This window comes from Perognathus longimembris, chromosome 10 (genome assembly GCF_023159225.1).
Source record: "Perognathus longimembris pacificus isolate PPM17 chromosome 10, ASM2315922v1, whole genome shotgun sequence".
In the NCBI taxonomy this organism is placed as follows: Eukaryota; Metazoa; Chordata; class Mammalia; order Rodentia; family Heteromyidae; genus Perognathus; species Perognathus longimembris.
The window spans coordinates 70704635-70731842 of NC_063170.1; the positions used below are offsets into that span (position 1 = coordinate 70704635).

General features: G+C 55.6%; 1 protein-coding gene across 1 annotated transcript in view; it reads left to right on the forward strand.

Annotated features, from left to right (window-relative positions):
* Positions 1 to 27208, forward strand: part of Nup210 (nucleoporin 210) — a 79685-nt gene that overhangs the window by 15461 nt on the left and 37016 nt on the right. Inside the window, exons 4-18 of the mRNA XM_048356336.1 lie at positions 2268 to 2364; positions 3661 to 3811; positions 5809 to 5941; positions 7948 to 8106; positions 8650 to 8718; positions 9959 to 10065; positions 11400 to 11540; positions 12283 to 12420; positions 13726 to 13881; positions 15298 to 15496; positions 18974 to 19119; positions 20565 to 20786; positions 21702 to 21875; positions 25566 to 25758; positions 26227 to 26333. Coding sequence (XP_048212293.1) covers positions 2268 to 2364; positions 3661 to 3811; positions 5809 to 5941; positions 7948 to 8106; positions 8650 to 8718; positions 9959 to 10065; positions 11400 to 11540; positions 12283 to 12420; positions 13726 to 13881; positions 15298 to 15496; positions 18974 to 19119; positions 20565 to 20786; positions 21702 to 21875; positions 25566 to 25758; positions 26227 to 26333 — 2192 coding nt within the window. The remainder of the gene's footprint in view (positions 1 to 2267; positions 2365 to 3660; positions 3812 to 5808; positions 5942 to 7947; positions 8107 to 8649; positions 8719 to 9958; positions 10066 to 11399; positions 11541 to 12282; positions 12421 to 13725; positions 13882 to 15297; positions 15497 to 18973; positions 19120 to 20564; positions 20787 to 21701; positions 21876 to 25565; positions 25759 to 26226; positions 26334 to 27208) is intronic.

Genomic DNA, 27208 nt, shown 5'->3' on the forward strand with positions numbered 1-27208 from the left:
TCTTCTGTGATCGTGGGTGTAGGGGATGGCTATACCTTTAAGACCTGGGACTGTTGGCTGCTAGCCACTCCCACCTTCTCCCCAGGTCTGGAACCAGCCCCGCCTCTCATCTGGGAGCACAGGTCTTGTAATGAGCACATGTTTCGTAATGGCGCCAGCCAGAGCCTAGGGGACCGGCCCTGGGGGGTCTGTGGTCTCCCCCTCTGCGGGAAGTTCCGTGACATCACCATGACGGACATGCTCACTAGCCTATCGTTAGCACCTGGTCAGTCCCTCTCCTTCCTTCGTCATTACTGCTGTGTTTGATTGCCCCTCCCTTGAATAAACGGGAAGCTCTTGAAGCTGACTCCGAGGTGTCCATGCGTACCCGGCCTCCTTGGCGAGTATGGGGTGGGGAGGGCATTCTCGCGGCCACACCCGGTCCGGAGCTTATCCATGGCCCTCGCTCCCGCATTACTTCCTACTGGCCAGAGGCTATGCGTGAGAGGGGAAGGGGAGCACACGGAGGGGGCAAATAGGCCGAGGATCTCTACACGGAAGGAGGTATAGAGCTAGCCCGGCACGTGGGGAAATCCATCCTTATCCCATAAGCCTGTGCAGGGTCAGCCCGCCTGGCCGGGCCCATAGGAGGATGGGCATTGGGCCTGCTGTGTTTCAGTGCCCATCCCGATTGAGCTCGCTGTGGAGAAGGAGGTTCCCATGGCCTACGCTGTCCCAACACAGGAAGAGGCTGGAGGGAAGTGCTGAGCTCCTTGTCCTCTCCTGCAGTGCGCCAGCAGCATCCTGGGGCCGACCTGAGGAGGACTGGTAACTTGCTTGCAGACCAGGCCTGTCCGTGCTGTGGACTTACGTATCTCCCTTCCTCTCCTCCATGCTGGGGAGATTAGGAAGATGAAATTTCTTCAGTTGGGATGTTTTGAGATTTGGGAAACCATAGGTTTTTTTTATTCTCGCAACATCCTCAGACTTCTAAGGAAGACAGTCTTCCTGTGTGTCTATCTGTTGTAGATGGGCTTTGCCTTCTTCAATCAGCTGCCCATAGTGGAGGGAAGATGTCTTCTGGGCTGTGAGGAATTCATGGCCAAGACAGCACGGGGGGGTGATTTAATTTGGCCCTTGACCTCCTGTGTGGGGAAGTAATTGGATTGTGAGGGCTCTGACTTCATCAGTAAGCTAATCCATCGATGGGCTCGTGATCATCTGCGGGGCTGTTGGGAGGTGGTCGGAACTCACTAGATGGGAGTAGGAGGCCCTGGGAGGCATGTTGTTGGGAAATATGTCTTGTCCTAGTCTGTCTGCCTTTCTGTCTCTTTGTCTCCTGAGACAAACAGCTTTGCCCTGCCATGAGTTCCCTGCCCTGATGTTTTCCTTTGGCAGGGGGCCAGTCGATGGTGGACTAGAACCTCTGAAACCATGAGCCAAAGGAAATTTTGCTTCCTTTTAACCCTCTTCTCATGTTTCACCATAGTGAGACAAGCTGGTTAGCACACCATTTATATAGTAGAAAGCCCTTCAAGGCCCCTAGACATGTATTTTGGGGGCTTTCCAGGCAGAGAATGTGCGTGAAGAGCACAGAACTGATGTGGACAGCAAGAATCCATCTGGAGAGGCTGAGCCAGTTATGGTCAGCAGCGTGACTAAGGCCCAGGTGTCCCGATCTTTGGGCTTTTGAGAGAACGTGAAAGTTGGTCTTGCGCGTGGCACTGGTTATCGTGAAAGGGTGACAAGGCTCAGAGCCAGCCAGGCCTTTGGAGGTCAGGCTGGCTGAGACTGGCTCACTGTCTTCCGAAAACTGGGACCCCTGGAGTGTCACGGTCAAGGTGAAGAGACAAGAAGAGTTGTGTGGCACCAGCCAGCTGGGGGCACTGCTCCCTACCCCATGTCCTCATCCTTCCCTGTGCTGGGAAAGGCGTTCCCACCCCAGGAGGTGGCGGGGAGATTGAATGACTCAAGCCTTGGTGACCTCAACTGGGAGTGCTATGGACAGGAAGGTGCCATAGATCAAGAGCAGCCACAGACAGTGAGGTTCAGTGGGAAAGCTTGGGTTCAAGTCCCAGCTCAGGTCTCATAACCACATGACTGTGGGCTAGTGCTATCAATTCTTCTAGACTTAGTTTCTCCTTCCAGAAATGGGGTCATAAACCATGTTCTGCAGAGGTGTGGTACGAAGCAGTATGGTTTCTGCAAGTTCCCTTCTTCTTTCCCCTGGGCCCTGGGAACCCACTCCGTTGCATGATGCGTGTCTCCCTCCCCGTGTTCTTTTACAGGGAACACCTTCAGTACACTGGCAGGGCTGGTCTTTGACTGGGCGATTGTGAAGGACACGGAGGCAGATGGGTTCTCAGACTCTCACAATGCACTGAGGTAAGAGGTACTGTGGCCCGGCAACGCCTCCCTCCGCCACCTTTGAGGCGAAGCAGATGTTCTTGGAATCCTCTCAGGCTGGGGACCATCATCCCTCGTGAAGTAGCCCGGGCGGCTTCTCAGGACGCCCGTGACATTTGCAGTAACTCACAATGGGAGAGGGCTTCCTCCTCCCAACCGCGGGGGCACCTGGCTGCTCTATGGTGGGTTTGGGAGAAAGGAGATGACACAGACAACGAAAGGCTGTTCTGGGATGGAGGGACATGTGTGTGGCCCCAGATGGCCAGCGCTTCTTGGAAGGCAGGTTTTATCTGAGAGAATGGGCCAGCAGTGGACAGCAGTTGTCAAGCGGGACAGGATGGCTCCCAGCACAGGGTACCAACAGACCCATTAGGAGGTGCCTGCCCTGCGTGTCTGGACTCCTGTCATCCAGTGGCCACGTGGGCTCCAACCTCTGCCCTGCCTGTTCTCTAGCCTCAGAAACAAAGTTGGAGACGCTGAGCCTCTTGTCTGAAGTTGGTGGGTTGCAGATCGGTGTGGATCTGTACTCTCCAGTATGGGAAGCACAGCTCTTCCTCAGGCTTTCCCTGGGCAGAACACAAAGTTCAGTTTCTGAGAGGCCAGAGTTAGGATTTGAACTGGCGATTAGAGACTCCAATGTGCTGGACAGAGCCAAGATTCAAGATGCTGAGGCGTGCTGGAACAGAATTGTCCTTGATTTTCATAAAATTCTGTTTGTGTCATTTAACACACTGGCAGTGTGACACAATGCCCAGCTGATTCTGGGAATAACAGAAGTCTGTCCGGCAGATTGCTCTTTTGGGGAGGAACACGAGCTCACGTGTAAATTGCAGGATGAAGTAAAAGACTGCCTGGTAGGGATCTCTCCAGCCAGCCCTGCTTAGTAGCCTGCATGCAGGGGAAGGCCCGCCACAACCCTTACTTCTCCTTGGGGAGCTCATAGATACTACTTACTGTATTTGGCTGGGCTGGGGTCTTGGGCCTGCTGCTTCATTTCTATGGGCCTTACTTTCCCCGTGGGCTGAGCATCTGGGCTAAGCTGGGTCTCAGAATCCAGTGTGGGTTTTGTTGTAATGCCTGTTCCTGCAGACAGAGCCCGGATGGGGCCTGGGAGTCTGCAGTCTTCACAGAGGCAGGAGTTACAGCAACATGTTTCTAAGTAGTAGAGTACCACTACTTTCTGCAGGGTCCAGCACCCAGGGGGAGGCCCTGCTAACCTTGAATGTGCACTCCAGGGAGTCTCATGTCAGGTCTGACGACATGTTCCTTTTCTAGAATCCTCACCTTCCTGGAGTCTACGTACATACCTCCTTCCTACATCTCAGAGATGGAGCGGGCAGCCAAACAGGGGGACACCATCCTAGTGTCTGGGATGAAGACTGGGAGCTCCAAGCTCAAGGCTCGCATCCAGGAAGCCGTGTACAAGGTGGGCCTCCGGGCGCTGGGCCTCCGGGTTGGCTCAAGTTGACTTTTCTCATGCCCTTGGGCAGACTCCCTGGAGGAGGTGGCTCTTGGGTATTCTAGGTTTTCTTGTAGGTTAGGCTTGTTTGAGTCATGGCACTGGAAAGGGAGAGTGAGGCACCACTGTCCTATCTTGGGGGCATGCTACAAATCATTTATTGTTCGTCAGTTGTGAAGGAGGTTCCCCAGGCAGCAGGATTCCTAGTACCTACCTTATTTCCAACAAGCATTCCCCATCCTGTACATGACATACCAGAGAGCACTGAACCCCGGTGTCTTCTGTGTGTTCATTCTCTCCCTGTGGCCCGAGACCGGCTGCTCAGTGGTCCCTTCTGTACAAAGCAAAAGTCTCCCCACCTCGTGCCCCCAGCCATCCCTTGATTTCCCAGCCTCTCCCCACTACCTCAGAGTGGGAGATGTTAGTCAATACCCCGTCTTCAGAGGACTCGGACAGAGGGCAGTCAGCCAGCTGCAGGCTCAGCCAGGGGCCTGCTTCCTTTCTGGTTTCTAACAGTTCATGTCTGCCCCGCCATGCTTCGTTTTAACCATGGTGCTGAAATCTGCCTCGTTCTGGAGCACAGGCAGGAGGGCTGGGGACCTCTGCTGTTTAATTTAGCAGAGTGTCAGCAAAGAGATGTTCTGTTCTGCAGATATCTATGTAGTGGTTGAGCCAGTGGTTTGGAGACCTGGAGAATTTTAGGAACGTGAGGACACGTTAATTGGGGCCAGTCCTGCAGGACTGTACAGGTAGAGTTCGCCTATGTGTGGGACTCTGGGCTGGGAATCACGCCTCACTACTAAGCAAAAATACAAACCCACTCTCCTGCCTATGGTCAACTTACAGCCTTCCCTGCCTGGTGCCACACAGCACCTGCCACAAGCCCAGACCCATAGGGAGTGCTGGGAAGGTTTCAATGAGTAAACCTAAGATATCACAGCAGGCTCAGAGGAGAATCCAGCTATCCAGTCTGGGCATAGGCGTCAGGGATGTGGAAATTAATTTACAAAGAGATGCACAACTGCCCCAAACCCACAGGACAGTAATCAGCTGCACTCTATCAGTAACAGCATATGTACACTTCTGCCAACAGGAATTATTATATATATATATATATTTTTTTTTTTTTCTCAAGGCTAGCACTCAGCCACTTGAGCCACAGCGCCACTTCCGGCCATTTTCTATATATGTGGTGCTGGGGAATCGAACCCTGGGCTTCATGTATACGAGGCAAGCACTCTTGCCACTAGGCCATATCCCCAGCCCCCAGGAATTATTTTTTATGCCATCGGTTTTCTGTAACTTAGGAAGCTCTCATCTAGCCCCTGGATGACTAGACAGGAGGACTCCTAGTCTTCCGGCCTCAGTCATGGACCCCAGGAGGAGGTGGGAGTGAGGGGCGGACAGAACGAGGTGCCATGGCGTAGGGCTGAGGATGCATCAGAGACGCGGTGCTCCCCCTTTTCAGGCCGTCCTGGGGCTTCCCAACCTCCCTGACCTTGGAGCTTTTGTGAGGTGAGAACCTGAGCTCCTGGTGGCCACCGACAAGGATGTCATGCCTGACCTCCCACTCTTCTTTCTCTGTAACTACTGCTGTTTTAAACTGAGATACCACGTGCGCGGGGTACGGCCCGTACTCACACGTTCTCGGCAGTGAGCTTTGAGTGCGTGTCAGGGTGCTCCTGGGATTTGGGGGTCTGAAGATGCAGGGTTCTGGGTGAAATCTTGATTACTCACCTTTACATCCCGCTTCCATTAGGAAAATACTGAAAGTTAAAAAACAAAACTCTGGGAGCCCGGGATGTGGGTCCGTGGTACAATAACGTGCCTAGTATGCACAGGTCCTGAGTTCCATCCCAAGCACCTCAAGAAAAAAGCAAAAAAGCAACCTCTTTCTCTTGCCCACATCTCCTGTCCCCACTCCTGCCTCTGCCTCACTTTTCTATCCTTCTCTTTATGCTAAGAACGTCCGTCCTGCAGAAGTAAGGCTGCTGATTTTGGAGAACATTCTTCTGAACCCAGCGTACGATGTCTACCTGCTGGTGGGGACTGCCATTGACTACAAGGTGCAAAAGATCAGACAAGGAAAAATTACAGGTGTGCCTGTGACTCAGGAATCATGGGGAATATATCCTGCCTTGTTAATTGTGATAAAATGCACATGAGGTTTGCCGCTGTAGGCATCTCTAAGTGTCTGGTACAGTGTACATTAAGCACAACCCTAAGTCATCACAGCCCATCAGCAGAGCTTCCCACCATCTCAAACCGAAACTGTCCGCATTACACGCTAACTCCCACCCACCTCCCAGGGAGTTGGTGCCTAGGTCCTGTCAGTGAACTTAACTACTCACTCAGGGAATTGGTGCCTAGGTCCTGTCAGTGAACTTAACTACTCACTCTCTGGCTTCCTCAAGTAAGTGGAATACTGCAGTATTTGTTCTGAGATTGACTTATTTCACTAAGTACACTTTAGAGGCTCATCCATGTTGTAGTATATGTCAAAATTCTCTTCCTTTTTATTGTTAAATAAAACATAGCATGTTGAAAGGCCAGCGAGCACAAATATTCTAAGGAACAATTTATGAGGCACTGCTCATGATAGTCCAGACTCAGCTACCATCTGCTTACTAATTAGAGGTCTTCTGATTACAAAACATGTATCTGCTAGCTTTCCAGGACTTCGGCTGCATTTCACGTAGGGGTCTTGAATGTGCCACAGCTGTAGCAGAGAGTGAGTGTCTGCGTAGGGCATTCTGGAATGAGAAGGCAGCCAGGCTCTCTGAAGTGGGAATCTTAGCTCCACCCATCTTTCCCCTGACAAAGCATCCGAGGCCCTGTGCTTTATGAATTTTACTCTCCCAGCTCACAGTCCGAAGATGAAGAGCTCTGGCTTCCTTGTGCAGTCCTCTTGCTGCTTCACATCGCAGGAGATGCCCTCATGGCTGAGAGCTCATGTTGTGAGAGAGGTAGCTGGAGAGATTCAGGAGCCAGGCTGGCTCTCGTGGTTCAACGACCTTAATCTCTTCCAAGGATAGTATCCCCAGTGACCCTACCAACCAACACTAGCCCCTGCCTCCTAAAGATCCACACCTCTTAACATCATCATACTGAGCACCAAGCTTCCAGCACGTGAACTTTTGGGGTCATGCTTAAAACATTCAGACCATAGCGCAGACCCTGATCACCCTTCTCATCTTGACTTCCTCTGTCATCTATCATTTCTAAAACATGGGGGTCAGTAGTTCTGTTCCCAGAGTTGTTGAGGGATGAGAGGAGAGAGTGTGTTCACGAGAACACCTAGCATAGGCCTGAGGCCTCTGTTCCCTCGCCAGCACCCCTCATTTCTTTCCCTTCTGTTTATTGACAGTGGTGCTAGGGATTGAACCCAGGGTCTTGTGCATGCTAGGTAAGTGCTCTGCCAATGAGCGCTTCCTGTGGACAGTTGCTATTTGTGTCAGCAGTGCTCGTGGTCTGCCTGTAGGGTGAGGAAGAAGATGGGTTTTATAGAACCTGTTATTTCCTAGGGAGTTCCCTCTATCTCAGCTCAAGTTAGTGAGTCCTTTTTCCACAAAACGGACTTGCCGTGAGCAGGGCTTACACTGAGGATGGTCAGGGTAACAGTCTTATCAATCCAGTTATCAATCCAATACCTGGAACCCAGTGTGAGACCATTGACCAGAGCCTTTCGGGAGCTCAAGATGGCAGGCAGTGCCTGAGGGACTCATGCTGGTGCCTTGAATGCAGAAGTAGAAATCTCTCACTTCAGGGATGATCAGAAATTTCTAGTGTTGGCATCCTTCACGAACTTGGCAATTTCACCAGCAGCTGTCATTAATTTAAAGAAAAAGCAGCAGCTATGGTAGTCTTCAAGACACAGACACCTGTGCAAGACCCAGAGCGTCCGCTCTGCCCACAGATGTGGAGAATAATGTTAAAATGAAAAGCACTGAGAAAATGAAGTAAAATACGTCAAGCAGCTGTGCTGACGTCAGGGCCCAGAGATTCGGGGCTGGAGGGGGCAGGTTGGGGTTTAACATTTCACATCTTCCCTTCTCTCCCCCTGCCCTCTCCATTTCTGTGCTGTGGTTTGTTTGTTTCCACAGAACTCTCAATGCCTTCTGACCAGTATGAGCTGCAGCTTCAGAACAGCATCCCGGGCCCTGGAGGAGACCCTGCCCGGCCTGTGGCCGTCCTGGCCCAGGATACGTCCAGGGTCACCGCGGTGCAGCTGGGGCAGAGCAGCCTTGTCCTGGGCCACAGGAGTATCCTCCTCTGCGTGTGTCACATAGGTGTGCTGGGCCTGCTACTCCGAAGTCAGGTTGTTTTTCTTCCTCACAGCTAGTGGAAGCTAAAAATAGTCCTGTTTTCCCCAACTGTCTGAAAATCAGAAGGAACCTAAATAGCAGCACTGCTGAGTGGAATTGCTCACCTCTGTGGTGACTCACGGAGAGAGTCCCGGGGATTGGTGGCGGGGGCTGGCGCTAGTTATTCCTGGCATCCGGAACCTCTGCTGCCTGCAGCCCCAGCAGAGGGGGCCTGGCAGAGGCTCCACACTGGCATACAGGTTGCTGATGTCCCAAAGCAGCTTGGGTGCCCCTTTCTGAGATCCCACGTGGCTAGGGTAGAAAGCACGGCGAGGCCTGGACTCTGCAAAATATCTTGGCTGCATTTGGGCTAAGCGCAAGAGTTCCCTCCTGTCTTCTGTGCGGTGGGGAGTCTGCACGGTGGCCGGGCCGTCTAAGCCGGGCCGGAGCTGCAGATGCTTTATTTGTTGCCTGTGTTGTGTCCCTTAATGAAGACCTCAGGTATCCGCATGCAGGGTGCGTCTAGGCTCCCCAACAGCACCATCTACGTGGTGGAACCTGGGTACCTGGGTGAGTAAGGCCTCCCAGCGCTTCCTCAACAGTTTGCTTGTGACTGAAAGTTCCAGAAATGAAAAGGCAGAAGCAAGGGCTGGGATGCAGCTTAGCGGCACAGTGCTTTCGTAGTCCGTGGGGGCCTGGATTCCTTCACTAGCGCTGTAAACAAATGAAAACAATGAAGAAGAAAGATAGTTCTCGCCACGGATTGCCAGTCCCCACCAGGCTCAGACCCCAGCCTCAGCTCCATCTGTGCCGGTCAGGGAGAGCGGCGGAGGGTGCTGCCCCTTGGTTTTTGTGCCAGGGCTTTGTGCAGACCTGGCCCTGACCACTGCGGTGGATCTTTTGAGGTTGAGGGTACATCGGTCAGTTGCACCTGGGCTGTGACTGGGCGGGTGGGGGAGGCATCTGAGAGAGGAGGGGAGGCCATGCAGCACTGGGGGACTCAGAGGCACCGCTGGGGCCCGGGAGCTTCCGTGACAGCAGCTGGAGACCCCCGGTCCACTTGCATCGCAGTTCTGTGGCACCAATTCTCTGGCTGAAGTGACTCACCTGCTGAGCATCTGACCTGGTGCAGTCAGGAGAGCCTTTGCCCAGAGCACAGGAAACTCACGTGGTCCTCCTGGTGAAGGATAGCCCGCCTGCTGCAGACCTGTGTGGACAGGGCGGCAGCACAGGGAGGGCGGTGGCCCTTGGTTTCCCTGGTACTCTCTGCCCGCCCGGCCTATGCTGGGTCCTGAGGCTTGGAGGAGTAGGAGAGTCCTAGACTCGGCGTCTCAGGAGAAACCTGTACAAACAAGCAGTGGAGGACAGTGTTGTGGAGTTCATAACGGTGAGGGCAGAGGAGACACTTCCGGTGACCTGTGGGAAGGCGTTTGGCAGTGGAGCGTCCTGGGGACAGGAGAAGCTGCTGTGGCTTCCTGTGTGGGAATGGGAGAGTGAGCTGCAGAGCAGGGCTGGCAGACACGCAGCTGGTGCTCCGCATCTGCAGAGATCAGCCCTGCTCGGGACAGGGCTCAGCTGCACCAGTGCTTGAGCAGCCTGAGCCAGGCACGGGTGATGGTCTCCAGGACTCAGAGGACCACTCAGACCCTCAGGTCCTGCTGGTGGGCAGCGGTCCCACCTCTGAGAGTCCAAGGAGGAGCCGGGTGGATGGAGGTGGGGTCCCGGACAGAGAGTGCTTGGTCACGTCCCTTTCCTCTGCCCTGCTGCCCTTGTGACTTGAATGCTCACTTCCTACACTTGCCTGTTTTAGGGTTCACAGTTCACCCTGGTGACAGGTGGGTGCTCGAGACTGGCCGCCTGTATACAGTCACTATTGAAGTGTTTGACAGGTCCAGCAACAAGGTCTACCTGTCTGATGTGAGTGCCTGTTGGGGTTCTGGTCGGGGGATGGTGTGGGTTGTACCCAGTAGCAGCTGCCTGAAGAGGCGACGGAAGTCGGAGGAAGAGTCCTCAGGCTCCTGTGATTCTCCCAGGTCTGTGGAGATGTGGCCGTGGGGTCCCTGGGGGCATGTCCACACTGCCACCCCAACAGCAGACACCCTGTGGGACTCAGGGGAAGGTTCCTCAGGTGGCAGGACCCCAGGAGATGGTGGTACCCTCCCTTGCTGGGAGCTCTAGGAAAACCACTGTTTCTGCTTTTCCTGAGTGCAGGAATTCCTGTAGCCCTTCCAGAAGCCCCTGAGTGGCTGCGGTGCACCCCAGCTAGCTTTCCGGGTCTGGGATGTATAAGATGTATTGGAGGGCTGGGAATATGGCCTAGTGGCAAGAGTGCTTGCCTCCTATACATGAAGACCCGGGTTCGATTCCCCAGCACCACATATACAGAAAACGGCCAGAAGTGGCGCTGTGGCTCAAGTGATAGAGTGTTAGCCTCTCGATATGAAGGTACAGTGGCCATTGTGTCCCTTGTGACAGCTTCCATGACTCAAAACAGCCAGGACCCTTCTCATGGTGCTGCAGGAAACCAGGTTCTCTCCTTTAGGCTTCTTTGCCAAAGTCATGACTTTCTTAATCTTGCTGAATGAAGACTAGAGTGGTCACTATTTTGTTTGAAGGCTCTTGGGGACTTGATGTCTCCAATGCTCCTCCCTTATCTGCTAGTTTCAGCTTGAGACTGTGGGTCTGGGCATGGAGCGGTAGAAGTTGGGGGGTGGGAGGGGGCAGACTTCAGGCCATGCAGAAAGGGTGGCTGGGAAGGGGTCAAAGGCTAGAGTGGAGCTAGGTGCAGTGGCTCATACCTGTAATCTTAGTTACTTGGCTTGTTAGGCTAGCACTCTGTCACTTGAGCTATGCTTCTAGCATAATGCTAGTTACTTAGGAGGCTGAAATCAGGAACATTGTAGTTTGAGGTCAGCCTGGGCAAAAAATTCACAAGACCCCCATCTCAACCATTAAAAGCTAGAGAGGGAGGATGATTCATGCCTGCCATCCCACCTGTGATGAAAATTGTCAGCTGGAAGGCTATTGTCCAGCCTGGCCCAGGGAGAAAAGAGATATTCTGTCCCCCAAATAACCAGAGCAAAAAGGGCTGAAGGCATGGGCTACCTATCAGGGCCTAAGTTCAGGCCAGTACCATTGATAAAGGCCAGCGGATGAAGAACGGGGCCGGAGCTTCCTTAGCCTTGTCTGTCCTAGAGGGCCTTCCCAAGTCCCCCACAAAGACTCCTCACCTATTCCTGCTCGCCTTCCAGAACATCCGCATTGAAGCTGTGATTCCTACGGAATTTTTTGAAGTTCTCTCATCTTCTCAGAACGGGTCATACCATCACGTCAGGGCAATACAGAAGGGCCAAACGACCCTCCATGCGACCCTCACCGCTGTGGTAGACCAGGCAAGTTCTAGTCTCTCCTTCCCTCAGGGAAGACCTGCCATCCAGCAGGGACAGGGGCCCGGACTCCACCTGGCGACAGCAGAGGGCCTGCCCGTGTGGGCTCAGGCACCAGTTTCCCTACGCTGTCAGGGCCTGGGTCTGTGAGCTCTTCTTGTTCCCACTGGAGACAAAACACTCCCCTCTCACTGACCTGGTGAAAGCAGTCTGTGTCTTCTAGGAGGGGGTGGACTCTGTGTCCATCTGTCCCCCAGCCAGGCCACAGGTCAGTCACCTATGTTGTCAGTTCAAATCCCTCCAGGACTTTTTAAATTGAAAAGGAAATCCAATCATCTTGTCACATGGGCACATCCCCCTTCCTCCAGACCCAGGAGAGACGGCAGTACACCGCGGGAGAGGACACTGTCCTCTCCTGTGTCCCAGCCAGCGATCCCTTCCCACTGCCACCGCGGCGCTAGCCGTGCGGTGCTCCCAGCCTGGCTTTCTGTCTTAGAGAAGACAAGCACATCCATCTTATTAGCTACCCTGAGGACTCAGGCCAGCAGTGTTACCATGGTGGCTGTTAGAGGGCCATGCGGAGCCATCCTCCAGAGCCCGAGAAAGCTACGGTTGCCTGTCAGCTTTTCCTCACTCCAGGAGCTCAATGCTACTTTTGTGGCCTTGATTCCCAGGGGGCGGGGTGTCTGGGAAAAACGGCTTCTGATCTGGTTGTTATGGTAACGTGAAGCAATCTCATCCCTTGTAGGATGGAGGGGTGCATGTGCTACAGGTACCTGTGTGGAACCAGCAGGAGGTGGATATTCACATCCCCATCACCCTCTACCCTAGCATCCTGACGTTTCCGTGGCAACCGAAGACTGGCGCCTATCAGTACACCATAAAGGCATGTGAGACCCCGCCTCTGCATGTCTTATCTTTTCCTGTGGTTTGTGGCCTTTGTTCATTCTTTTATTTTAATAATAATACTTTGCAGAGAAAGAAATGGTGAGTCTTTCTGATTTCATTGTTTCCATCTTAGTAGTGTAGTTAAAATCAATCAGGGAGGATTTTCAGACAAAGAAAAGACAGTGTTGAGTTCCACTCAATCACTTTCCTATATCACAATGGTTTTTTTGGTTTTGTTTTGTTTCATATTGTCACTCGTGGGGCTTGGACTCAGGGCCTGGGCGCTGTCCCTGGGTTCTTCTGCTCAAGACTGGAGCTCTACTACTTTGAGCCACACCACCACCTCCAGTTTTCTGGTGGTTAATTGGAGATAAGAATCTCACGGACATTCCTGCTCCAGCTGGCTTTGGACCATGATCCTCAGATCTCAGCCTCCTGAGTAGCTAGGATTATAGGTTGTGAGCCACCTGTGTCCAGCTGTAGTGTTGTGGGGTTTTTTTGTTGTTTTTTTTTAAAGCAATATAAATATTTAAGAGAAAAACTGGAATTTGAGGGGAAAGTATCTCCAACCCCACCACCAAGTGTTGCTCATCAGTGGCCATGATGTCATGTAGCACAAGGCAGCAGGGACCAAACTCAGACAGGGCCAGAGTCCTGTGCTCAGCCCAGTCCCCAGTAATGACAGGGTTCTGCCTGCCCACTCAGGTGTGCCAGGTGCTGTGACCCTTGACCTGTAGAAGGAAGGACTGTCATGTGCTTTCTAGCAGACACCTGGGAGTAGGCAGGGTGTTTGCCGAGGAACTCGCGTCTGATCCCAGAGGCAGGAATCCTGCAGGTGGCTCTGAGGCCGGCCTGGGCTCTGGGAGATGCCCCGGGATCCTAGGGCTGCTGCTGTGGTTGTTTGGTAGTCCACAGAGAATAGACCAGAGAAGAGAGAGGATGAAGGGAACACGGCCACAGGACCCTGTGGCTAGATGTGGCCGTGTGTGTGCATGTGTGAGTGTGGGGGTAGCACATGAGTGCACAGGTGCACAATCAAGTGTGTGATGAGCACATGTGAGTGAATGAACGATAAGTGAGGAAGTGTGGGTGGCCATGTGTGATAGATAGCCTGAGTTGCCCCGTGAGTGTGAGTGCGTGTGTTGGCATGTCAGCGCTCTTCAGTGTGTCGGGCTGATGTGTGTGGTGATGGTGGGAGAGTGTGAGGATGGGCAGGACGTCAGCAGGCATGTCCCTCACCCCTCACTTTGCACGCAGGGGTGAAGCGGGTGGCCGGTTAATGGGTGGTCCTTTTCCTGCCTAGGCTCACGGCGGCAGTGGGAACTTCAGCTGGTCTTCCTCAAGCCACATGGTCGCCACGGTCACCGTCAAGGGCGTGATGACCACGGGCAGTGACACTGGACTTGGTGTGATCCAGGCACACGATGTGCAGAACCCTCTGCATTTTGGTGAGATGAAGGTGAGGTCAGCCGCGGGGAGGCTCAGGCTGGGGCCCCAGCACCCTTCTCACCAGCCCTCAGTCCACATGACAATCGCCTTCCCGCCCTCCGTCCGGGGCCTGGTTTGGGCAGGTTTGGGCAGGGCCTGGCTCAGCACTTGAGGGGTTCAGGGACCCCAGGAGCAGGGGAATGTGGCCAGAACATCCTGCACAGACAACAGTGGGGTCCGCAGGGCTGGTGTCTACAGGGCCAGGGTCTCTGCAGGGAGATGGGAGCACAGCGGACCAAAGAAACTCGCAGATAGATTGAGAAAGGTGCAAATCTCCAACTGGGAGGTCCGTGGAGGCCTAAGTGGTAGATTCGCAGAAGAGGGACCTCCCAGACCCCCGCAGGCCCTTCTCCCCCTCGTCCCTCCTCAGGCACAAGACCAACGGGCTGCCACAGTGGTCCTGCCCCTCGCTCAGCAGAGGGGGCAGGCAGGGCGGTCACCTGCCGCTGTACAGCCCCAGCCATGGCTCCTGGCCAGATGGAGATGCACTTAGCCAGCCCCCTCCTCCCAGGAAATGTGCTCACTTCTACCCATTGCTTGGCCAAACCTGAGGACTCTCCTCAGGCAGCATGCGTCTTGGTTAGGCCCGGTGTCCAGGCCAGGCCACTGGCTCCCACCTGGACGCCGGCCCCACTCGGCCTGTCACAGGTCCTCCTCGTGCCGGGCTTGTGTCTGGAGAGTGAGGTTGGTGGTGGGTTGACTGGGCAGGGAGCGGGTGATGGGAGCGAGGGCGGTCCCCCGAGCAGATCCTGCAGTGCAGCCAGGGAGCCTTTCCCCGAGGAGCAGCCGCTGCCGCCTCATCCACCCTCCCATCCACTCGCCCAGCACAGTCAGCGATCCCTTCAGAAAGTGTCTTCATGTAAACCGGACACTCCTGCCCCACCAGCCCCTGCCAAACTGCTACCTCCTGTCACCTGTTACTGGGATGACCCAGAAGCCTCCCGCTTCACCTGGCGGCTTATTTGACCCAGAGACCAGAGGTCTGGTGCCTCTGAAGTCTCAGCTCTGCCACACAAACCCAGGCTTCCTTCCCAGGTCCCAGGCTCTGCAGGAAGCCCCCCCCCCCCCCCCGCACCTCCCTCCCCTTCCCCACTGCAGCCGCAAGGTCCTTTTGAGGCTCAGCAACTGAGCTATGTGCCCAGGACCCTCCCTTCCTGTGAGTGTTCTCCTCCCCCCTCCCCCTGGCTGCCTCTCACGTGACTCTCAGAGCTGAGCTTCTGGTGACTTCTCAGGAGTCCTTTCTGGCCTCTCTGTCCCTGGACCTCCCAGATGCAGCTCTGTCCTTTCACTAAGGCGTCCTCAGTGTCCTGCCCAGAGCCGTGTTGGGTAACCCTGAGCTGCGGGGCCCTCTCTGCATGGGAGACTGATGGGCCCGTCCTTCCTGCAGGTGTACGTGATCGAGCCCCGCAGCATGGAGTTTGCGCCCTGCCAGGTGGAGGCACGACTGGGGCAGACCCTGGAGCTGCCCCTGAGGATCAGCGGGCTCATGCCTGGCGAGGCCAGCGAGGTGGTGGCCCTGAGTGACTGCTCCCACTTTGACTTGGCAGTGGAAGTGGAGAACCAGGGCGTGTTCCAGCCGCTGCCAGGTAACCAGCTCTGCTGAATGGGCCCGGGACGCTGGGGTGGGGGGGGGGGGCGGATGGCCTTTCCTGCGGGCCGGGTTCCTGGAACGGGCATGGAGCTGCAGCAGGGCCACAGCATGGCGAAGGGCATTTGCCCTTTTGCACCGTCTACCATCCGCTCCCATCGAATGTGAACCTGCCAGGCTGTGCGACACTTGGCGGACGTTTCCCCCTCTCTGCCTTGGCTCGCAGATGTCCACAGTGCGTGTGATCTGAGTAGAGCTTTGTCTAGTTCTCGTTTAACACCTGTGGCACGCACCGCCCACCCCTCCTGAGCACACTCGTCTTTTGTCCTCGGCCTACCGTACAGAGCGTTGGCAGCGGTATGGATTGTGACCCTGGCGGTGGCAGTTGACGGGGTGCCAGCCCTGCAGGCGTGGCGCCCGTGCCTTGTACGCCTGACCTGGTTTAGCCTGTGCCGCTGCAGGGGCGGGAGCTGCTTTGAGGCTATGTGTCAGATGAAGAAACTGAAGCTACCTGCGGGCCTCCCTGGCCCAGGCCAGGGTGGGGTGCAGGTCTGGCTGTGCCCAGCATCGAGCTGAAGCTTTCGTGCCTTTGAGGTAGGGCCTCATTGAGGCATGGGCCCTGGTAGTGCCAGAAGTCTGCTCTAACTTTCAAGTGAGGAAAATCAGTGGACCGGGGATCAATGGAATGGATGCACGATTTGGGCAGGTGTCAGTAGTAACGGGGACACTCTTCACTCTGTGAGGGGGCCCACGCCAGAGCCCAGGGGTGAACCTGTCCTTGCAGCTTGTGAATGTGGCAGCCTGGAGTGGCAGGACCTTGTGGGCGCTCTCTCTCTCTCTCTCTCTCTCTCTCTCTCTCTCTCTCTCTCTCTCTCTCTCTCTCTCTCTCTCTCTCTCTCTCTCTCTCTCTCTCTCTCTCTCTCTCTCTCTCTCTCTCTCTCTCTCTCTCCTCTCTCTCTCTCTCTCTCTCTCTCTCTCTCCCTCTCTCCTTCCCCTCGCTTGGGGGGGGAGGGGCTTGTCCGCCCCTTCCTGGGTGGCCCTTTATCGCTCTCACGTGGGAGCGATGGCCACAGGTAGCCTCGTCTCTCTCTCGACTTCCCCTGGCTTGGGGGGGGAAGGGGCTTGTCCGCCCCTTCCTGGGTGGTCCATTATCGCTCACGAGGGAGCGATGGCCACGGGTAGCCTCGGTGGCGTGTGGTCGCAGGGTGCCCCAAAGCCGCCAAGAACGACACGGACGCGTGGGTCCCTGGAGAAAACCTCTAGGGCTTCTGTCTATTCAAATGAGGAGCCTCCCAGATATACCCCAAAGGCAGGCACAAGAGAGGGGCCCCTGATTGGTCTCAAGGGGCTGTCTCTCAAGTGATGTCAGACTTCCTTCTCTTCCGGTTAAAGACAGGAAGGGGAGGGACAGGCTGAGGTCAGCTGTGGCCCCTTAAAGGTGCAGCTGACCCCAACAGGACCTGTCGCTATCAGAGTGTGGACCTGGTGCTCAGGCACTGGGGAGCCCCCAGAGATGCTGGCACAGAGCAGGCAGGCCGCGCGGCTTGAATGGCAAAGCTGTTTGTGGCATGGCCTGCTGTCTGTTGCCACGTGGTTTTGCACGCTGCAGTGGTTATTACACACTGAGCGGTGGCACATCTTTGCTGTACAAAGGCAGGTGGCCTGCATGCCTCAGAAACCCTTGAGCAAACCAACACCTAAAGCCACCAGCTTTAGGAAACCCAAAGTGCTGTCCCCAGATAACCACCTAGAATGGAAAAGGCGGTGCCGACAGGGAGGGGCCGGCCAGCTTCGAGATCCAGGATGTCCAAGCTTGTTGCCCAATCTCTGAGTCTCGGTTTCTCCATGTGTAAAGGGGTGGTAGCCCCCCTCCTTGAGAGACAGGAGTCCTGTGAGATTAAAATTCCTCTCAGAAAGTGCCTTCAATCTCCCTGGCATACATTTGTGGCATCTTGTATGGACTTGTGTGTTTGGCCATGTTCTTCAGAGAAACCTGCAGACCTTGTCAGGGTAGACAAATGCTCCTGGAAGCCACGAGACACAAGATTGGGCTGGGACAGCCGGCTGTGCCGTGGCTGTGGGGCCCGCCCTGGGGCCTGCGTGGCCCACGGAGCGAGGAGGCCGATGTGGTCCCCAGGACAGATGCAAGATCTCCCTTCCCCCAAGTTCACAGTAGTCAAATTCATGGAGACAGGAAGAAGAAGAGTGGAGGGGCTGGAGGAGGGAGAATCGTCAAGTTATTGTTTAAGGGGGGTAGATATAGGTTGTTTTTTTCTTTAAAAGACAACTGACTTTTGTGATAATTGACTTGTGATGGTTGCACAACCCTGTACTTAAACCTCATGTTGCTTAAGTAAGCACATGTAAGCTGTCTCTCCTCCAGAGCACCCACACTCCGTTAGAATGTGCCCCTTCCTTTCTGCTTGTCTGTCTGCTTGCTTGCTTACTTACTCAATAAAGCTCTGTAAAGTTTTCCTACAAAAAATAAAAGAGCAAGGAGCCAGTGGCTCACTCCTGTAGTCCTGTACTCAGGCTGAGACCCAGAAGATCACAGTTCAAAGCCAGCTTGGCCAGAATAGCCTTCAAATCTCCATCTCCAAAATAACCAATAAAAATCCAAGCTGAAGTCGCAGCCCAGGTGATCGAGTACTCACCAAGCAAACAAGCTGCAGGGGTGTAAAGGCCTTTAAGTTTTGGTGCTGGAAAAAAAGTTAAAGTGTGAAATTCATATATAGTTTGCCAGAACTAAATTTAGAAGTTTTTTTAAGTTAATCAAAATTGATGAAAGACAATGGCAGGAAAGTACCAGCTTCTGGTAGCAGCATGGGCTGCTGCAAACATCTCAGGAGAGCTATTTGGTGGTTGATTAAAGCTGCAGGAGCACATGGATCTTGCCTCGTGGTCTCCGTCCTGGTGGCACCGTGTCTGAGGTGCTGAGGGCGGCCCTCTCCGGCTGGCCACACCCTGTTCCCATCAGTGCCGTGCAGCAGGGCCCAGCCACAAACAACGCAGCTGTTCTCAGCCTACAGAAAGGCGGATGGGAGGCATATAATACGCAGACGCCAGGGATCTCAGAGCCAGCGCTGAGCAGAGGAAACCGCACACGAAAGAGCTTGTGCTCAGTGTTGCATGGCATAGAACCAGCACGTGCAGCTGTCCTGGGAGACCATGGCCCCGGGCTTGCTGAGGGGCTGGCAGTGTTCTGGGTACGGGTGCACTGAGGATGTCGGAACAAGCACTGTGAGCTGTTTTGGTGTATCACACAGGCTTGCATTTTCTGCTTGCAGTGCCTTTTGTGCATTCTAGCAGGTGTTTCACCACTGAGCCATACTCCTAGGTCCTATCTATTCTCTTCCTTTTTTAAAAATTAGGATCGGACAGTGTGTGAAGGCAAGGATGAAGGCGCGGCTCTGGGCCTGTCCCCTTCCCTGCTCAGGGCGTGTTCATGGTGACCATGTGACTCCTTTTCCTGCAGGAAGGCTGCCGCCAGGGTCAGAGCACTGCAGTGGGGTGAGGGTGAGGGCCGAGACCCAGGGCTCCACCACACTCCTGGTGAGCTACACACATGGCCACGTCCACCTGAGTGCCAGGATCACCATCGCTGCTTTCCTGCCTCTCAAGGTGAGCCAGGACCCTCCCTCCCTGCTCCGCGCTCCTGGGGCTGCAGGCCCCCCGTCTCCAAGTGCTGCCGTCATCTCCCTGGCGGCAAAACAATTCCCTCCGCTGACTGGAGGCTTCTAGGATATCTTGGACTTATTTGCCAATTCACTCTTTCGTTTTATTGAGCATCTGCCACGTGCTAGGTGCTCCGGGTGCTATGTACAAAACAGTCCTGAAAGCTTGTTCTGGAAGCCCGTACACTTCCAAAAGAAACGGAAGGGATTGCAGCAGAGCTAAAAGGAAGGGACAGTAGTTGAAACCCAGGACCAGAAGTAGGGGAAACAGATGGCCCATGGTTAGGCTAGCATGGCCCCCGCAGCCTGGGTGTCTCTTTTTTTTTTTTTTTTTGGCCAGTCCTGGGCCTTGGACTCAGGGCCTGAGCACTGTCCCTGGCTTCTTCTTGCTCAAGGCTAGCACTCTGCCACTTGAGCCACAGCGCCACTTCTGGCCGTTTTCTGTATATGTGGTGCTGGGGAATCGAACCTAGGGCCTCGTGTATCCGAGGCAGGCACTCTTGCCACTAGGCTATATCCCCAGCCCCTGGGTGTCTCTTAGTCATCCGGTCTCTTTCCTTTCAGGATTGTTCTTTCTTTATTTCCTCTTGTGTATTACTGAGAATTGAACCCAGTGGCTCATGTAGAAGCAGTCTGCCCACTGAGGTACAACCTCAGCCCTATTTATTTTTTATTTTAAGATATGCACGGGCAGGCATGGCTCAAGTGGTACCGACCTTGCTGCATTTCCCGGGCTGTCCTCTAGCATACTTCAGTTCGGTTTTCCTGCTCGTCTCCCAGTAACTGCGGTTATAGTTGTGTGCCGCCATGTCTGGTTGGCTTTGGCTCTTTTTTTTTTTTTTTTCCATTTTCAGTCTGAGATTTGAACTCATGGCTTCATGCTTGCTAGGCAGGTACTCTACCATTGAGCCGCTCACTGCCTTCTGAAGCCCCTGGTAGGTAGAGTCAAGTCCACCCCTGCCTGGCGTTGCCGCGCTTAGGACCTCGCAGCCGCCGGCTCTCCCCCGCCCCCCGCCCCGCCTCCTGTGAACCCGAGGTTGCTGCCAGTTCTTGGCTGGGGCACACACGGCGTAGGGAGCATCTCCTCATAACTGCACTTGCTCCCCTCTCACGTATTCTGTTAAGAAGCTGCATCTCAATAGTTCCTGGTTTTGAGGGCTGGTGGTATTTTCAGGGCTTTTTTTTAAAAAACATAATTTCTATACACACCCCACCCCAGTGAGGACTTCATTTTTTACTCCATGGCATCTCCCTAACAACCCTGTGGGTGCACGGGTATGTGGTTTCAAGGAGGATGCCCCCCTCCCCCCAGGCCCAGCCTTCCCCCCAGAGCCAGATGAGCACACAGGTTCTAGGTGCTCCGAGGACTGCTGTCTCCTCCCCTTTCTTCAGGCTGTGGATCCCGTGTCTGTTTCCGTGGTAACCCTGGGCTCCTCCAAGGAGATGCTGTTTGAAGGAGGCCCCCAACCCTGGGTCCTGGAGCCTTCCAAGTACTTTCGTAACATCACCTCTGAGGACACAGGCAGCATCAGTCTGGCACTTTTGGGGCCCCCTGCCTCCCGGAGTTACCAGCAGCACTGGATCCTTGTGACTTGCCGGGCCTTGGGCGAGCAGGTGAGTGGGAGTCACCCCCAGACCCCCCAAGTCCAAGCAGGAATGGAAAACCTATTTAGTTCCCAGGGGAGTCTTGAGAGGCCCCTCCTGCTGGATCCACTTTAGAGATGGGCTCGCTGATGCTCGGTGAAGTAAGGTGACTGAGTAAACACTAGAAGGATTTGGTAAGGTGTGGTAGTCAGGGTCCTCCAGTATACCCCAACTTCCACAGTCAGCCTATTGGTGACCCCCCCCCCCCTTTCTCTTTTTGTCTGAAATCAGTACTTGAGCTTGGTATCTGACACTTTCACTTATTGGCTGGTGCTATACCACCTGAGCCACACCTCCAAGCCCGGGCTTCAGTCTTTCTTTTTCTTTTGTTGTCACCCCCTCTCTGAGAGGCGCATCCTCGCCTCTGAACTGGGGCGGAGCTCCAGGCCAGGCGTCACAAAGCCAGGTGTTTCCAGGTCAGATGTGAAGAGGAATGAGACCATAGGCCAGGCTGGGCATGCCTGCTTGGCATTGCCAGCTCGCTTAGAAAGCCGAATGCTTTTGCATGTGAACACAGGACATCCCTGAGCTCAGAAGGCAAGGCGTGAATGTGCCCTTCGTGCGGGGCTGCACGGATGGGTCCTTGCGGCAGTTCTCTGCAGGCCCCCTTGCTGCGCCCTCTCCCTCCAGGCAGGCCAAGTCCCAGGGCGGGGCACCCCTGGCTTCTACGAGGGATCCCCAAACAGGAGCAGACATGGCAGGAGGTCTGCGGGAGGGCAGCATGCCTGTTTCTTTGGGACATGAAGAGCATTCCTGCAGGGCTAGTGGCCTTTCTCAGTCCCCCGAGGCTCAGGTGTCATCACGCCCATCCTACAGGAGGGAAAACAGTCTCAGCTCAGAGAGTGAGGGGCTTACGTGGGTGTCCGACTGCTCCTTCCCTGCCAGGTCATCGCCCTCTCCGTGGGGAACCAGCCCAGCCTCACCAACCCCTTCCCCGTGGTGGAGCCCGCTGTGGTGAAGTCTGTCTGCACCCCGCCCTCCAGGCTCACCCTCACGCCTGTCTATGCCAGCCCCCAGCTGGACCTGTCCTGTCCCCTGCTGCAGCAGAACAAGCAGGTGGTGAGTGGGGCCTCCCTGGGAAGCCAGGTGGCGGGGTCACGGGTCCGGCAAGAGGCCATCTCCACGCCCAGCCTTCAGTGCCGGGAGACGGCAGCCTGGGCTCAGCAGCCAGCCCTGCCGAGGGCGGGGGTTCCTTTGTGTCTTGCATGAGGGGCTCGGGGCTCGCCTGCTTCCAGCTTCGCAGTGCTATGACGGCGGCCTGCGTTTGTTAGACAGCGCCCTTGGAAGTTTGGGTGTGGGTCTTCTTGGGGCATACGTAGGCCGTCCTGTCCTCTTGGGCTTTGCAGTCCTCGAGCCGTGTAGCCACGGGTCCTAGCAGCCTCCCAGCTCCAGGGCAGGCTCCTGAGCCGTGCCCTGTCCTGGAGCCATTCGTGCTGTTCCTCTGGCCTCTGTGCTGGATGGTTTCCCCGCCCAAAGGCCGAGCACTTGGAGAGGTGCAGGCTGAGCTGGGCTGTTCAGAAAGTGGGGTCTGTGAAGGGATGCCCCAGTCCAGGGCGCTCCAGTGCAGCCCCCGTGAACGTCATCCTCTCAGATCCCAGACTCGCTGTCGCCCTCTGCTGGGGGCTTGGAAGGTTGTTAGACCCTGGTGGTGGTCGGGGCATGGTGGCGGACATGCATGTGTGGTCCGAGCAGGGGTGGGAGCTGCGGAGGAGAGGTGATCGCTGAGGCTCCAAGGAAGTTGGGAGGGAGAGAAGTCTCTAAGGCCTGTGTGTCAGGAAGGACATGCGGCGGGGCCCACAGGCTGGGTCCCCTGGGAGCCGGGACCCATCCAGTCTTCCCTTCTCAGGACCTTCAGAGCCCTGGTGTGGAGTGTGTCCTGCGCAGGGCCCACCCCCACCAGCCGCAACGCCTCCCCTTCCCCGAGCACCGCAGCTCTTCCAGGCCAGGCAGCTCCAGCCCTGAGAACCTGCTCTGGGGGCCGCAGGGAGATGGGGGGCTGCTGGAGTGGAGGTGAAATGGGGACAGGCTGCAGCCTGAGGGGGTGCTGCAGGAGGAGCAGCGTGGAGAGCGGGCACAGAGAGAGAGAAAATGAGGGGGGGGGGAGAGGGGGAGAGAGAGGGAGGGAGAGGGAGAGGGAGAGAGAAGGAGAGAGGGGGGAAGCAAGAGAGAGAGGCGGGGAGACCTTCTCTCTTCCTGGTCACTCAGATCTGAGACTGAGACTTGGCGGGTCCGCATCTGAGCCCTTCCCCTTGCCCCAAGGCTGTCCTGTAAGGCTGGTTCAAAGTAAGGATTGTTAGTGTCCAGCCTCGGCGTGCTGGCTCCCTCAGCCCTCAGAGGCAGAGCATCCGCTGTGGCTCCCCTTCAGCAGGGGAGGGGACACGGGCTCCGAGCCTGCAGCTGCAGGAAGCCAGCGCTCACCTGACTCAGCCCTGGCATTTAGAGCCTGGCAGGGAGGAGCAGCACGTTCAAGCCTCAAACCGGTGCACTCAGCCAAAGGCTTGCCTGACTGCGGCTGTGGCGGCTGCTTCTTTCCTTCTTCTTCTTTCCTCCCCCTCCCCCTCCCCCTCCTCCTCCTCCTCCTTCCTCCTTCTTCCTCCTCCTCTTCCCTCTCTTCCCCCGCCTATTCCTCCTCTGCCTCCTCCTCTTCTTCCACCTATTCCTCCTCCTCCTTCTCCTTCTCCTCCCTCTTCCTCCTCCTCCCTTCTTCCTTCTTCCTTTTTTTTTTTTTTTTGCCAGTCCTAGGGCTTAAACTCTAGGCCTAGACACTATCCCTGGTTTTCTTTTGCTCTAGGCTAGCTCTCTGCCTTTTGAGCCACAGTGCCATTTCTGGCTTTTTCTGAGTAGTTTATTGGAGAGAAGTGTCTCACAGCCTTTCCTGCTTGAGCTGGCTTCGAACCAGTATCCTCAGATCTCAGCCTCCTGAGTAGCTACGATTACAGACATAAGCTACCAGCACCTGGCTCCCTTCTTCCTTCTTCCTCCTCTTGAACACTGGCTCTGAAACAAGAGTCTCCTCTGGGCCCGGTGGTGCCTTGGGTTTCTCTCAAGAGTTGTGTCTGAGCTGAAAGGGTTGGTCTGGCTGTGGAGCTGGGCTCTCCATGCTGGCTTGCACCTGGCATTGATGTCAGAAGGAAATAATGGGCCTTAGTTGTGGAATTGCTGTGATCCATCAGTCCTTGGGGTCCTGAGCCGTGAGGCAGCCATTCAGCCATGACCCCTGCAATTTATGGTCTCATTAGGGGACCTTGAAGAAGATAGATCCCCATGGTACACCCGGAGTGCAGTATCAATTTCATTTTATAGCTCTCCAAGCCCAGGAGCCACCCAAGACACATTTGCAGAGTAAATTATGGCAAGGTGAAACACTAGAATAGAGTTGACGGGTCGGAATGACAGAGTGGAGCCCGACTCCGCCTGACCCAACCCTCTGGGCATCCAGTGTTGTTCTCACCAGGCTCAAGGAGCAGTTGTGTGCCTGGGCACTGGCCAGTCAGCTGCACAGCAAGATCCTTGAGCTGTAACATAAGCCCCACGGAGTTACACCCCTAAGCCTGGGTGACCACGAGCAAGTCGTTGAACACCCCCTGCCTCGCCCAGCCTCCCTGTTTGAAATCAGGGATAGTGTTGATGCCCTTACTGGAAGGGTTCAGTCAGCTTGGGAGGGTACTGGGCACAGTGATGCCTTTTCCCTCCTGGCATTGATTTTCCATCTAGGGTTATTTCTTTAAGAGGAGTGGGATGTCTAGAATAGGCATCTCAGTCCTTGTACCCACTCAAAGCTCCCAAAATTGTGCCCTGTCTAGTGGCCAAAGGTTTGGTTGTTCAAGTAGTGGTGCTGACCTGCTGTCAGGAGGGCAGATGCTCTCTGTCAGGAGAGCCGAGCCGGGAGGGGGGCTGGTCCTTGACGTGGAAGTGGGGAGCTCAGGGCCTATGTCATCAGGACAGTCTTTATGCGTAAGTTCTTCTCTAGCGATTAGGGCACTTGCATCTAGGTTGGCTTGGTGATTCTGCTTCTAGTCAGTTATCTTTGTTCCAAGGCTTACTGGTTCTCCTTTACTGAGTCATTTTCTTCTCCAGGCCTCTGCTTGCGTTCCTCAGCGTAGGGAGGTCTACTCCCACCTCGGGGACTCGGAAAGGAGCTTTGCAAACCCCGGTGGCTCCAGGATGTGTTGCGTGGTGCTTTAGCATTTTACCTTTGTGTTCAAACACAGCGGTGGTCATGGAGGCCGCGGTGTCTTAAGGACAGGCAGAGGGAAGTAGCCTGGCTGGGATGATCAACTTGGAGACATCTGAAGCCAGACCATCTGCAAGTGAGGCCGTCCCGAGTTCTGTGGTGCGCCACTGCAGGTCCTCCTCGTGTGGGCGGTCCCAGGGTCTTTGGTGCCCAGCAGGCCGCCCTCCTAGAGGGCTGTGCCATGCACTGTGTACCCAGCAGCATTTCTTCCTCCTCTTGGTAGATACCAGCTGCACCGTTCCCCTCCCCCACCAATTAGGACATCAAAAATCAACCTCTGCCCGTTGCTGGAGGCCTTCTAACAATTGAGGGGCCCTTGTCCCCTATTGAGTAGCAGAGGCCAGTTTGGTGGCTGGCAGTAGGAAGCACTGGCAGTAGGAAGCACTCATCCCCTCCCCTTCGTCGGGACCCTGGGCCCACAAGGCAGCCAGCTGGCTTTAGGACAGCGGTGCAGTCAGCAGCGGCCAGGGCTGGTCCTGAGTTTGGGCCCAGCATCTGATGTTTCCTTCTTGCAGGTTCCAGTGTCCAGCCATCGGAACCCCCTGCTGGACCTGGGTGCCTATGACCAGCAGGGGCGCCGATTCGACAACTTCAGCTCTCTAAGCCTCCAGTGGGAGTCCACACAGCCGTCGCTGGCCAGCATGGAGCCTAAGCAGTCCCTGCAGCTGGTGTCTCGCAGTGATGGGAGTGGCCAGAAGAAGTTACACGGTGAGGCTGCTTGGTGGCAGGACGAGATCACTGAAGACCCAAGTGGCCTTGGCCGGCTCCTGCCTGTTGGCATCTCTGTTATCTAGGGCTCCCCTTTATCCATAAGGAAAACATAGGGTGCAGTGTGAGCTCACTGTGCTCCGATCCCACAGACATGTTGTGAGGGAGGAACTAGAGGCTCGCACCCTACAGTCCCCTTCCGGCTCTAAGACCTGGGCCCCTTGGCAACTTGCTGCCGTGTTCACAAACCCGTCCTGCAGCCTGGCATGGAGCCTGTGTCCTCCAGCTTCCCTGTGAAACACTTGGGCAGTCACTCAAGACCTGGAAAGTCTGCCCAGGACAGACACGCAGTTTCAGTTGGCTCTGTTTCCTCTTTTCGAAATTTAAACGGCAGGTCGGCAGGTGGGAAGGCTGCAGAGCCACCACGGAGCTAACGCGCACTTTCCTGTCTCCCCTCCCTGGACTCAGGCTTGCAGGCCGTCTTGGTTCACCAGGCCTCGGGAACCACCACCATCTCCGCCACAGCTTCTGGCTACCAGCAGCCCCACCTCCACGCTGCCAGAGTGAAGCAACCGGTACCTCCCAGGGGCCACCCGTGGGTGGGGCCGCGGGCAAGCCCTGAGAGTCATCCTGGGAGAGCCCCCTGCAAACGTCCATTTGAATACCATGGAGGCAGCATGTGCTGGTTGGAAAGGAAAGGTGGTACCAGGTTTAGAGCACCCTAGGTGCCAGGGGGAGGAGCTTCATGGTCTCTTGGGAAAGCTTTTACCAAGAGTCTGCACCCACGGAAGCAGCTCTGGGGGAGGTACCCACCGAAAGGGCTTGCCTGTCCCCGTCCTTGATGGCTCGTCCCTTCCCGTGGGCTTGTGGTGGCCCGGTGGCCTCCCCGTGGCCATGCATGCTGTGGGCTCCTCTGCAGGCTTGTGCGCTTTCTCCTGGTGCTCTAGTGTCTCTGCCCTGCAGGCTTCCCCTGGCTACTGACATGGCTCAGGGCTTCCTTCCCTCCAGCCGGCTGCCCCGAGAGCCTTCTCCCCGGAGGCCCCCGGCACAGAACAGGCGCTCGTATGTAGCCCTGTGGCACTCTTCGCAGAGACACATGAGGCATATGTCTGTCTGTGTACCCCGTAGTGTGCACCCACCAGCCAAGACACTGGGTGCTGCCGGCCTAGGGGCCCCAGTCACGCATGCAGTCCCTCACTGACACACTGTTGTGTGGCGTGTCACTCTATGGGCAGCGGCACCTCGGTCATACCAGCACTCCTCTCTCCAGTGCCACGTGCTGCATGGGTACTGGCAGCTGTCCTTACCTTCCACGCCCTTGCCCGTGCCCCCTAGCTGGCCGGTGGCTTTGCTGTTTGCCCCTGTCCCCCTCCAGGGTGGGGAGTGCTGCATGCACAGCACCTGGCCATTGGCTCTGAAGGTCATGAGCTCTGAGGGTCAGGAGTGCGTG